The sequence below is a fragment of the Phyllostomus hastatus genome, unplaced genomic scaffold (genome assembly GCF_019186645.2).
Source record: "Phyllostomus hastatus isolate PE091 unplaced genomic scaffold, TTU_PhHast_1.1 phas_contig_210, whole genome shotgun sequence".
NCBI lineage: Eukaryota > Metazoa > Chordata > Mammalia > Chiroptera > Phyllostomidae > Phyllostomus > Phyllostomus hastatus.
This window is the reverse complement of record NW_025333737.1, coordinates 32710252-32722618: the sequence shown is the minus strand read 5'-3', so window position 1 is coordinate 32722618 and position 12367 is coordinate 32710252. Positions and strand designations below refer to the sequence as shown.

At 59.9% G+C, this 12367-nt stretch overlaps 1 protein-coding gene across 1 annotated transcript in view; it reads left to right on the top strand.

Annotated features, from left to right (window-relative positions):
* Positions 1 to 12367, top strand: part of MAP3K14 (mitogen-activated protein kinase kinase kinase 14) — a 41189-nt gene that overhangs the window by 21713 nt on the left and 7109 nt on the right. The window contains exons 2-9 of the mRNA XM_045836539.1: positions 221 to 496; positions 1694 to 1763; positions 3481 to 3691; positions 3795 to 4409; positions 5661 to 5798; positions 10821 to 10950; positions 11182 to 11313; positions 11792 to 11896. Coding sequence (XP_045692495.1) covers positions 241 to 496; positions 1694 to 1763; positions 3481 to 3691; positions 3795 to 4409; positions 5661 to 5798; positions 10821 to 10950; positions 11182 to 11313; positions 11792 to 11896 — 1657 coding nt within the window. The 5' untranslated portion in view covers positions 221 to 240. The remainder of the gene's footprint in view (positions 1 to 220; positions 497 to 1693; positions 1764 to 3480; positions 3692 to 3794; positions 4410 to 5660; positions 5799 to 10820; positions 10951 to 11181; positions 11314 to 11791; positions 11897 to 12367) is intronic.

Genomic DNA, 12367 nt, shown 5'->3' with positions numbered 1-12367 from the left:
TGTCTGTGGAGGTGCGCTGTCCGACTGGGGGTCACAGCTCACGGGGCAGTGTAGGGGTGCTGAGGGGTGGACTTCTCTGCCGCTTGGGACGTTTGGAGGATAAACACGTGCGGTGTAAATGGGCCAAGCCCCATGTCCCCCCTGCTTTTCTCCTCCAAGCCAAGCCAGCCCCAGGCCCCTTGGGGTGAGTGACCTGCTCTGTGCTCGCTCTCTCCCGCAGGGCGAACGTGAGCCTGGGAGATGGCAGTGATGGAGATGGCCTGCCCAGGCGCTCCTGGCTCGGCGGTCGGGCAGAAGAAGGAGCTCGCCAAGGCCAAGGAGAAGTCCCAGACCGCGGGGAAGAAGCAGAGCCCGGCCAACAAGCTGGAGGCCGTGGAGAAGAGCCCCGTGTTCTGCGGGAAGTGGGAGATCCTGAACGACGTGATCACCAAGGGCACAGCCAAGGAAGGCTCCAAGGGGGGGCCGGCCGCCATCTCCATCATCGCCCAGGCCGAATGTAAGGGGGCCCGGCGGGGCGGGGGGAGGGGGGGCCTGCAGATGGGTGCAGTCGTCGTGCAAGGGTGGGTGGCACAGGTGCGGTTTGGGGACCCCCACGACAGAGGGAGATCAGGGGGAGCACTCGGTGTGATTCTCACGGGACGCAGCGGGTGGGGGTTGAGCCGAGAACGAGTGTGGAAGCGGGGGCTGTGGCAGCGCTGGGGAGGGAAACCGAAGACGGGAGACGCGGCAGTGGGGGCTTTTGCCCACGGCGACCAGAGCAGGGACCAGGGCTGGGCGGAGGCAGTAGGGGGCTTCACGGGTCCGGGGACTCGCTGCCGGATCATGGAGCAGGCCCTTAGCCCTCTGCTGTGGCCTCGGGCAGGTGAGCATCCCCGAAGAGGCCCCGACAGGAAAGGCCAGGTCTCCTGGAAAGCCCCTGTGGGGCTTGATTCTCTTCCACCTCCCCGCGGCCCCACCCCAAAGAATGGGCACCTGCTCAGGGCCGGCCGGGGGGCGGGGCACGGGGCGGGGCGGGGGCGGGGCCTGGCCCTCCCTGCGTCCACTCACAGCTCACAGGCCTCAGAACGGCTCCAAATGGTGGCCGCCCCCAGGGCCTGAGAGGCCCCCGGGAGGGCTGCGGGGTGGGGGTGGGCCGGGAGTCTCCCCTCCTCCCCAGTCCACGAGGTTTCTTGGGGTGAAGACAGGCAGCTTGTGCTGGCATTTGCCCACATACATCCTTCTCGCCTTCCACGGCCATCTGCCTGGTGTTTGAGGAGATAAGAGAATAAAACCTGAAGTGGAGCGAGCGGCAGACTATACTGACTGCCGTGCACACACACATGCACGTGTATGTAAATATATGAATAATAGCGTACATTTTTCGAGCTGTCACGTGTGCCGAGCCCTGTGCTGAGGGTTCCGTAGGGACCGTCTCACTGAAGTTTCACAGTGAAGGAAGCGAGGTGGGCGCCCCGGGACCCCACATTGTAGGTGTGACCCTCAGACTGGGAGAGGGAATGAGACAGCCCGCTAGAGGGGCCGGTGTGGGTGAGGGGGTGAGCCACCTGTCCGGAGGTGGCCTGCGGAGGCGGGGGAGGGGTGGCCCAGGCGGGCCAGCGTCTGCAAAACGCCCCTCCCCTAAATGCTGAATTCCCGCTCCTTCTCTTCTCCCTCCTGCTTGTTTGTCCAACGGCCCTCTTTCTTTTCTCCAAAGGTGAGAACAGCCAAGAGTTCAGCCCCACCTTTTCCGAACGGATCTTCATCGCGGGGTCAAAACAGTACAGGTAAGGAGGTGAGCTTGCGGGGGACACGGGGACCTGAGCCGGCACCCTCCCCCCCGAGGCCCCCCCAAGCCCGTCCCGGCCCCGGCTCCCGCCCTCAGCACCTGTGGCTCAGCCCTGGCACCCGCCCAGCCTCTCCTGGCTGAGCTGCTCTCTCTCGGCCAAATAAGCTTTTCAAAAGCCTTTCACAGCGTGTGGATGACTGCCTCTGGGTCCCATCAGCTTGACGTTTTATTTTCGTTCTCCTCGGAGTCCTCCTCGCTGCTCCCCCTCGTTTCCCATCAGTGAGGGGGGGTGCTGGGAACACGGGGCGCTTTCTCGCTGGTGTGTGACCGCGAGCGCAGGCCCAGAGGGGCCCCTAGAACTGTGGGAGAAACCTGCTGTGTCTTTTCCCCTGCGAGGCACGCCCCGGGAGGGATGAGCGTTTGCAAACAGGCGGGACGGGCAGACTCACGGCTCCGCGGCCCTGTAGGACGGAGGCCAAGCAGGGCCCGGCCCGTTCCCAGGCTCCTTGGCCCCCCGAGGAGGACTCTTGGCCACTGAAAGCTGAACCTGGAAACAGCTTCCTCCTCTACTGCGAGGAGGACTTTTTTTTATCATTGGAATTTGGAAACTGCTAGTGATTTAAAAAAAAAAAAGCTGTGGGGTGGGCTGCCACCCTCGGACCTGAAATGCTCCGTGTTTGGTCAGGTTCCTCACGCTGCCCCAGATGCCCTTTGCCCAGGGCCGGGGGTCTGCGAGGGACCCCCTTCTTTCAGCTACCCCAAGGAAGTGTGTAGGCCTCTAGCAGCTCCCAGGCCTGGGGGAGTCTGCCTGCGACGAGGCCAGGGCAGGGCAGCAAGGCCGTGGTCAGACCAGGCAGGGGTAAGAGCCGGGTGACACCCCCCATGGTGCCGGCGGTGAGCCCCGGGCCATCGGAGAAGGCCAGGCTCCCCTAGTGCCCGGCCACTCAGGCAGAATGTCTTTGTTTCTGTGGCTCCTCGCACTCTGATGGCCACCAGGTACCAGAGGTGACCGCCCTTGACTGTCCCTTCTTCTGGAGGTGACAGAAACAAACTCTTTTTTTTTTTTTTTCAAAGAATCATTTAGTCTTTTTTTTTTTTGATTTTATTTATTTATTTTTAGAGAGGGAAGAGAGGAAGAGAGAGAGAGAGAGAAACATCAATGTGCAGTTGCTGGGGGCTGTGGCCTGCAACCCAGGCATGTACCCTGACTGGGAATCGAACCTGCGGCAACACGTTGGTTCGCAGCCCGTGCTCAATCCACTGAGCTACGCCAGCCAGGGCAGAAATAAACTCTTGTCAGTCACAGCTAGGAATGCCCACCGTGGAGTGTGACCCTCGGAGTCACACGCCACCTTCTGGGACCTCCAGGGGCAGCCCAGCGTGGAGAGCAGGAATAGGTGTGTGTCTGGAAGAGTGGCATGCGTGCGGCCACGGTCCTAGTATTGTTCACTGGAAGCTCACCTCGGGGCCCAGGCACTGAGGTAGGCTTTTGAAATGAGCTGTTTCTTTAAACCTCTCCACCTCCGTGGCAGAAAATACTGCGCCCATTTTATAAATGAGAAAACTGAGGTTCCTGGGGTTTTAGGGATGTTCCCATGTTCCCACTGGTACCAAGTAAGCTGGGGTTTGTCTACGACGCCAAGCACAGTCATCTCAGCGGTTGTGCCTTCCCACCTCCTCGCTCTCAAAATGCTTGTCTGTCGCCTTTCTGACAGCCAGTCTGAGAGCCTCGATCAGATCCCCAACAATGTGGCCCACGCGACTGAAGGCAAAATGGCCCGTGTGTGCTGGAAGGGGAAGCGCCGCAGCAAAGCCCGGAAGAAACGCAAGAAGAAGAGCTCGAAGCCCCTGGCTCCGGCGGGAGCGGCCTTGGCCAGACCCCTGCCCAGGACCCCCGAGCAGGAGAGCTGCACGGTGCCCGTGCAGGTGAGACCCGTCATCACTCCCGGACCCGGCTCCCCTGGGGCCTCGGGGGCGGCGCCTGTGCCCTGGCCCTGTGCCCTCACCCACACCCGTGTTCTCCCCGCAGGAGGACGAGTCCCCCCTTGGCACCTCGTATATTAGGAGCGCCCCCCAGTTCACCAAGCCGCCGAAGGAGCCGGGTGTCGGCCAACTCTGTTTTAAGAAACTCGGGGAGGGGCTGCGTCCGGCGCTGCCTCGGTCGGAACTCCACAAGCTGATCAGCCCCTTGCAGTGTCTGAGCCATGTGTGGAAGCTCCACCACCCGCAGGACGCGGGCCCGCTGCCCCGGCCCGCTCACCCCTTCCCCTACGGCAGACTTCCCGGCCCCTTCCCGTTCCACCCTCTCCAGCCCTGGAAACCTCACCGCCTGGAGTCCTTCCTGAGCAAGCTGGCCGGCGTGGACGGCCAGCAGCCCCTGCCCAGCCCACCCCTGGGCAAACTGGCCTATGTCGACAGTCAGAAGCCCCTGCCCAGCCCACCCCTGGAGCCCGGCTGCCCTCCCCGCGGCCCTCACGAGCAGTCTTCTGTGGAGGAGTACCTGGTGCACGCTCTGCAGGGCAGCGTGAGTTCCGGGCAGCCCCACAGCCTGGCCAGCCTGGCCAAGACCTGGACGGCGCAGGGCTCCAGGCCCCCGGAGCCCAGCCCCAAAGCCGAAGACAGTGAGGGGGTCCTACTCACGGAGGTAAATGACCACCCCCAAACACACGCCCACGGACCCCTACCACCAAGTCCTGGCTCCGGGGCAGCAGTTGGGAGTCGGGCGTCGAGGGGTTGCCATGGGAGAAGGGGCATCGCTGGAAACCCAGCAGGCCCACTGTCAAGGTCACCCCCGTTAGCGGGATGATTTTCCTCTTTATCAAAATCATTCATGCACGTGGTTAAAAATGAAATCACAGCCAATGACTCGTCATTGATGACGAGCAGCAATCCCCCACTCACCCTCCAGGCTCCCTTTTTCTGTCTTTTTAGCTATTTCTGTTTTCATTTCTGTTTGGTTCTTCACTGTTGCCAAAGTGTGTGTGTGTGTGTGTGTGTGTGTGTGTGTTGCATGGATCACACACACGCCGAGAAACAGGAACCAGCAAGCAGCAACCTCAGAACTTCCCCAGTGACCCTGATAAGAAACGGGAGGATTTTGCCCCTCCACTACTTCCTTCTCTCCCCTTTTGTCTCTCGTTCTCCTACTCCAGTTCTCTCTCTCTCTCTCTCCCCCCCTCCCTCTCCCTCTCTCTTTCTCTAGTTAAAAAAGTTTGGAACTTCAAATGGCTTTTGCACATTTATATTTCTGAGCTTTATGCCATCCATCTCGGACACTGTCCCTGGGCGCCCGCCCCTTCTCTGTCCTTCCGTTTCTTTTACCCCTTAGCTACTGAGTTGTATTTTTTCTTTTTTTTTTTTCCTTTTTTTTTTATTAAAAGGAAACTCTTTTTTTAAAATATTTTATTTATTTTTATTTTTTTTAGCGAGGGGAGGGAGAAAGAGAGAGAGAAACATCAATGTGCAGTTGCTGGGGGTCATGGCCTGCAACCCAGGCATGTGCCCTGACTGGGAATCGAACCTGCGATGCTTTGGTTCACAGCCCGCGCTCAATCCACTGAGCTACACCAGCCAGGGCTGAGTTGTATTTTTTCATTGTCAAGTTGTTGGCAATTCCATTTCCGTCCCACACCCACGAGTCTGGGAGGCTTTCCATCACAAGGACCAGCCTTGCCTCGGGCGGTACGGGAGGCCCTCATTTGCCTCGGCCTTCTTCACATCACCCCAGAAGGACGAGCCCCTCCCAGCCCCGCTGCTCGGCGGTGCCTGTGGCGGTGAGGGCTCAGCCCAGCAGCCCGGCGAGGACCACTTGCCACCGCAGAGCCCTCCCTGCTGTGACTCTGCGTCCCTCCATGGCCCCGGCCACTGAGACCGGCCTCTCTCCTGCCCACTCCAGAAGCTGAAGCCGGTGGATTACGAGTACCGGGAGGAGGTCCACTGGGCCACGCGCCAGCCCTGCCTGGGCCGAGGCTCCTTCGGGGAGGTGCACAGGATGGAGGACAAGCAGACCGGCTTCCAGTGCGCCGTCAAGAAGGTACGCCAGACAGATCGCTGGCGCCCCAGGGCTGCAGGGCGAGCCAGGCGGCCTGCCTGCGCGTTCCCTCTGCTTTCCCTCAAGCACAGTCCCAGGGTGGCCCAGGGTCTGACTCGCTGACCGAGCCTGGCTGTCCCAGCAGCCCCTGGGTCCGCTTCAGCCACGTGTCCCAGCCCGGGAGCTGAGCTGGGTCTGTGTGTCCCTGAGAGGGGACTGGAGGGTGCGTGCAGCCTGGGCCGCTCCTGAGGCTAAGCCAGGGGCGAGTGAACCCGGGAGGTGGGCGGAGCGTTATTCACATGGGGCCACACGGTGGGGTCACCCCACACCTGGACCAGCAGGTAAGGGCAAAAGCCTCCACCTAACAGGGGCCTCCCGGAGGAGGCCCTGCGTGTGGGGAGTCCAGTCGGGTTCGAGGCCGGGCTCTGCCTCCCGTTGCCTTGGTCCGATCCGTCCTGGGAGACGGTCGACATGGGGAAGTGAGACATAGCAAGAGACCCCGGCTGGTGTGACTAGAGTCCACCTTGGAACCACATTTCAGGGAAGGTGGGGAGAAGGACCTGTGGTCCTAGGAATTCGATGAGAGACAGAAGAGGTATGAATCACCTCTCCCCTCCCTCATCTCCCCGGTGTTAGAATTGGGGACCAGAGAGGGTCATGTGCCTTTTTTTTTTTAATTTTTAGAGAGGGAAGGGAGGGAGAAAGAGAAAGAGAGAGAAACATGAATGTGCAGTTGCTGGGGGCCGTGGCCTGCAACCCAGGCATGTGCCCTGACTGGGAATCGAACCTGCGACACTTTGGTTCACAGCCTGCGCTCAATCCACTGAGTTACACCAGCCAGGGTGGTCACGTGCCTTTTGCCCAAAGCCACACAGCCGGCCGGGAACTGAGGCCTCTCCTGTCGAGTCCCACTCAGACCCACAGGCCTGGGGGGTGCCGGCCCTGCCCCCCCTCTGCCACCTCCTCCCCGCCCTCAGACTCTCAGCTCGCCCTGCCTGGGCGCCACCTGGCCCTGGCCCGAAGCCAGCGTCCAGGACCTCCGAAGCTGGAAGTCAGAGCCCTTTCCGTGGGCCGTTCCCTGGGCCCCTCGGCAAGGTGAAATAACCCAGCCCAGACAAGGACCTGCTCTCAAGTGGCTTTCGTCGAGGATCTCCTGGTCCCCGAGTGCAAAGGCACCACACAGCAGACCAGGCCCTGGGCAGAGAGGACATCAGCTCTGCCGCTGTCCGGGTGCCTGTGGCTTTAAGGGGTGAAGCACAAACTGTGCTGTTAATGAGCCCGGCTCCCCCGCTCGCACATGGGCCAGAACGTTGAGAGCTCTGGAGTCTGAGCCCCGGGGTGATGGGGGCGGAGCGGGGACTATCCGCAGGTATTACCCCAAACTTCAGACACACTGTGTCAGATAATCAAGCTCCACCTTCGCTGACCCCCCCACTGACCGAAACCTGCACGGAGTCCTCGCCAGCGTGGATCCTCTTCCCCTGGGGTGGGTGCCAGGCCCATGTGCCTGGCCTGCTCAGCTGCGGCTCCCTCCCCGGGCCACCACCGGAGAAGGCCCAGCTGTCCCTCTGGGGAGGCGGGCGGAGGGTGTGAAGCGCCCCGGAGATGAGCGGCCAGTGCTGGGGAGCTTAGTCACCCGGCTTCTCAGCTGTTCCCCTGCTAGAGTTCCGGGTCCCAGGCAACGGGGTAAACAGCCCCGACATAGTGGAAGAGGACACAGGCTCCGTTTCTCACCTTCCCCGGGGCGGCAAGGCAAGCTCCGAGCACTGCCCCGCCCCCCCAGCCCATCAGCTCTGCGCTTCCGCTGGGCCCACCAGGGCATCCATTCTTGGGACTCTCCCGCTGCCCAGGGTCTCAGTGGGGATGGCTTGTGGGCAGCTCACACGCTGCCCGTGGCTGGGCCCACAGCCCCTCCTTTCCTTTCTCTCGGGGGAGGGGGGTAGGGCAGGCAGTAGGGTCTTTCAGGATGTTCAGCTGGAAAGCCTGAGAAACAGTTCCCTGCTGAGGGGGCAGGGTGGGTGGGGTGGGGAGCTGGGGGTGGGCGGGCAGGGGTCAGAGGTCAGGCTGCATCTAGGGTCAGAGCAAGCCTGTGCACCTGCCAACGCTCCCTGGGGAGGGTCCAGTACACGGCGAGGACCATACTTCCTTGGTCCTCCTTCCAGAGCGCCCGTGGCCCCAGGTCAGATGCTGATTGGTCACGAGTCCAGGGTTAATGTAGAGGGTTTTTTGTTTGTTTGTTTTAGGTTTTGTTTGGTCCTTGTAATTGCAAGTAAACACAGGCTCACTGTATAAAAGAATTCAAATGACACCCAAAAAGCAGAAGTCTCCGTTCCCCGATCCCATTCTCTGACATAAACCTTTTTAGATTTGTTATGCACAGATCTAAATCTGTGTCTAGATTTGCTATAAACGTGCAGTTGTGTCCTTTCTTAAAAGGAGATGGCACCCAGGGGTTGTTCCGTGCCTGCTTTTCTCGTATAAAAGTGCGTCATGGACAGACTTCCTCCCTGGCGCGTGTGCATTGCACTCGCGCCTTTCAACGAGCCGTGCGGAAGAGCTCCACCGCGTCTGTGGATGGATCGCAGGACCCAGGAACCCCCGGAACTTCATTCTGAAGCATGTGCGTGTGCACGTGTGTGTGTGACACGTGTGGATGCACACACAGTTTTGATGCGGAAGGGCCCGTGTCATGTACCAGATCTTCAGAGGCGTCTGCGGCCCCAAGAGCATTAAGAACTGTCCACTTGAGAACATCCGGCTCCCAAGCACAGAGTTCTGGGGTCTCCTTTTGACTCCGCCCCAGACTCGGGACAGTGTGACCGTGGCCAAGTACGGCCAGCAGCTCCCAAGCACCTGCCCTGTGGACACAGTATCGCCTCACGGGCTACTACTGTAAGATGTAAAATAACCAGCGATCTGGCAGGGGCTAAGTGTGCATTCCCCGTCCGTTCTCAGTAACACCCTTATCGCAGGCCAGCCCCTCACTTTGCAGACGAGGACACTGAAGACCAGAGAGAGAGGGGAGCGGGCCAGAGGGGCGGGCAGCTGGCGGGGCTGCACAGCCTGTGCCCCCGCCCCCACCCCCACCTTGCTCCGTCAGACGCCCTTTCAACTTCTCTCCCGGAGCCAGAGCTGCCCCGAGTTCCAAAACACCTTGTGTTCTGAAGAGTCTCCCTCAACCCCCTTTGGTTGGGTGAGGGGGAACGTTTTTAAAACGTTGCCAGACCACTCTAGAGGACTCATGGATCTCTTGAAAGTTAAGGCAGAGGTTCCCAAACTTTCTTGGTTCCCAGCTCATAATGGCTCATAATTTTTTCATGGCGCCCCCAGGCCAAGTACCTAACAGTTCCATTTATTAAGTCATTGGGTCAAGTAGTGTCTTTATCCTAACAACTTAGTAGCCATCTGAATAACAATGCACGTGAGTCGAAGGCAAATTCCCTCTTCTGTTCTTAAACCACCATAATTACTAACGGGGTATCCTCCTTACTGGGAACGGCACAGCTTCTCAAGCTTTGAAATCAGATCGGACACGGTCATCACCTTCGTTTCCACTCCACCACTCCACGTGATCTGTCTGAAGTGTTTATCACAACCACCTCCAAAAATCGAGCTTCATCAAGATACATCATCAAAAAGAATGCAGCGCGTCTAGTGTTGAAAGGGAACTAGCTCCTGCGAGCCGCTGACACGGTGTCCCGCGGATGTACACCTCTGCTGTTGCCCTCAAAAGTAAAAATATCCCGGCGCGCCCGCCTGCGTTCTCCGGGGTGCCCCAAGGCGCTTCGGCTAACAGTTTGGGAGCAGTTAAGGTTACAGACATTTGCTAATGCAAGTCCCGTTGGTAAACTAGTTCCAACTCCGATTCAGAGCTGGAAACACTGACAAAGAGTCAAAGTTCACTCGAATTGATTAGCAAAACCAGATACTCTTTACGTAACCAGAAGAGAGACATTTTCCACTGATAGGCAAAAGTCCCAAACCCCACATCGCAGAGCTCCTGTTTGCCAAGTCAGCAGGTCTCCAAAGAAAACGGCCAGGTCCTGACTAATTTCTTCCAGGCTGGTTTTGCTGCCACTGGCGCCCCCTGGTGGCACCTCTTAAGGCGAACCTGAGAACCCTCCAGCGGCCAGGAAGAACAAGTCCGTTTAGGAAATCTAAGCGTTTAATAAGCTGCTCTTCTTCGAATTGGAGGGAGGGGGTGGGAAGCGAGCATTTCGGGAGCACCCGCTGGGTGCCAGGCCCGGTGCTGGTTATCACCCTGTCAAATCTTCACTCTGCCCAGGAGTGAAGATCCCATTGCGCCCACCTTTCACTTATGGAAATACATAGCTTAGGAGAATTGATCTCCTTTTAGAAGTGGCTCCGCCAGGGTCTCCGCCCAGGATGTCGGCACCCAGGGTCTGTTTCTTCCCGCCGTTCCATACTGGTCGCTGCAAAGAGGAGTGGATGTTCCCAGGCCTGCCGTTCCGCGGCGGGAGGGTCCTTGGCCACACCCCTCCCTAGCGGCCTGTCCTGTGCCCGGATGTTGGAGAAACCGCTGCAAATTGAACAAACAGCACTACACCGTCTACATGAACGGTTTAGTCCTCAAAGGAAAGAGACAGTCGGAGGAGAAGGGTGCTGAGGATTCTGAGGCATTGACAGAGCCAGAATCTTGGCAGCTTCAAACTCGGGCGCTAGACCCATCAGAAACCCAGCATCAGACAAGTCGCTGTGGCTGTTGATGAACCAGATGTCCCGTGTCCTGGGAATGCCCAGACATTTGTGTCGAGGGAAAGAAAAGTCTGTGTTTGGCGGATCTGAGGGTGGGCAGCATGCAGGAGCCTAGATGAGGACTGCAGGGTTTCGTGGTTTCGTACAGGTCAGCCCTGCAGAACTCTGGTCAAGTCCTGGGAGTTGCCCCTGTCCCCAGGCGTGCGCAGCTTGGCCTCTGAGGGTCCTGTGGGCCCAGCAGTGTCTGTGTGGGGAGCCGGCCCCGGCCCCTCCCCCTGACTCACAGCCACCTCTGGGCCCCCCCTCCAGGTGCGAGTCGACATGTTTCGGGCCGAGGAGCTGACGTCGTGTGCAGGGCTGGCTTCGCCCAGAATCGTCCCTCTGTATGGAGCGGTGAAGGAGGGGCCTTGGGTCAACATCTTCATGGAGCTGCTGGAAGGTAAGGAGCTAGGTCCCACGCTCTCTCCTGCAAAATTCGGAGCCAAGGGTTTCCCCAAGTCTTGCCCAGGTTGACCTGGGTCCCCAGTCGATCCATTTTTAACTTAACCTCTTGGCTCTGTGACATTGGCGGGAAAGGCTTGCTTTTCCGCAACCTGCTTTTCCAAGGCCCTTGCCCTCGGCTTGGAGGCCTGGAAGAGCCCCGTGTACAGCCTGGCCGTTGGTCTCCTAGGTGGCTCCCTGGGCCAGCTCATAAAGCAGAAGGGCTGTCTGCCGGAGGACCGAGCCCTCTACTACCTGGGCCAGGCCCTGGAAGGGCTGGAGTACCTACACACCCGCAGGATTCTGCACGGCGATGTCAAAGGTGAGGCCTCGCCCCCCAGCAGGCTGCCTCCTCTCCCGTCCTGCCTGACTTCCTGCCCGACCACCTGCCAGCCGTCTGCAGGGGCAGGCTGCGAGGGGTGTGCCGGTGGGAACTGTTCTCTTAGCCCTCAGCCCGGCACCGCCGCTGCCCACAGGGGTGGGGCCCACGGGGAACTGCAGGTCGAGCTCCTACCCACCGGTGACCGCTGGGGTGGGGTGGGGCAGGGGCAGCAGAGCTGAGTGGCAGCGTCCCTGGGAGTGAACTCTGCTCCTGAGCCATCGCGTTCGGAACTCCTGCCTGCTGCCTGCCTCGAGCCTGAACTGACGCGCCCCCCCCCCCCCTTCCTCCGTGACTAATGAAACTAATCAGAAGCAGCAGCTGCCTCGTAGGGTCAGCCAGAAAATTGCCTCACTGGAAGTCCAGGGCGGGCCGGGGCCGTGACTCACCTGTTCCTCCTCTTCCCTGGGCGGCCTGGCAGCTGACAACGTGCTCCTGTCCAGCGACGGGAGCCGAGCAGCCCTCTGCGACTTCGGCCACGCCGTGTGCCTTCCACCCGATGGCCTGGAGAACTCCTTGCTCACAGGTAAGCTCCCCCCGCTCCCCAGGACGATAGCCAGTAGCCTCCGTAAGCATTAGCCCCGTGTCTTCTCCTGTGCCTCCCACACCAGCAAGCAGCGACGCGGGCACTCTCTGTCCACCAGTGCGTGCACGTCAGCCCCCAGCCACCTGGGCTGCCCTGTGAGGCTTTGGTCGTTAGGCTTACATGCGGTCGTGCCTGTCGGCGGCTCATTTCTGATGCTCGCCTCGCGCAGAAGAACGGAGAGGCTGCGTGCTCGCCCTGGGCCCCAGGTCCTCTCCCAGGGGCTGCCATGGCTCCATCCCTCGTGCCCAGCCTTTCTGGGGGAGCTGCGCTCCCAGCCTGGGACCTCAGCCTTCCGCACCCCTGAGAGCTCCGTTTCCGGGGGTGCAAAGGCCTGGGCTCTAGCTGGAGAAATACCTGTTTTTCAGTCAGGTTTTTCTAATCATCAAAATAATCCACACCCAACGTAAGATC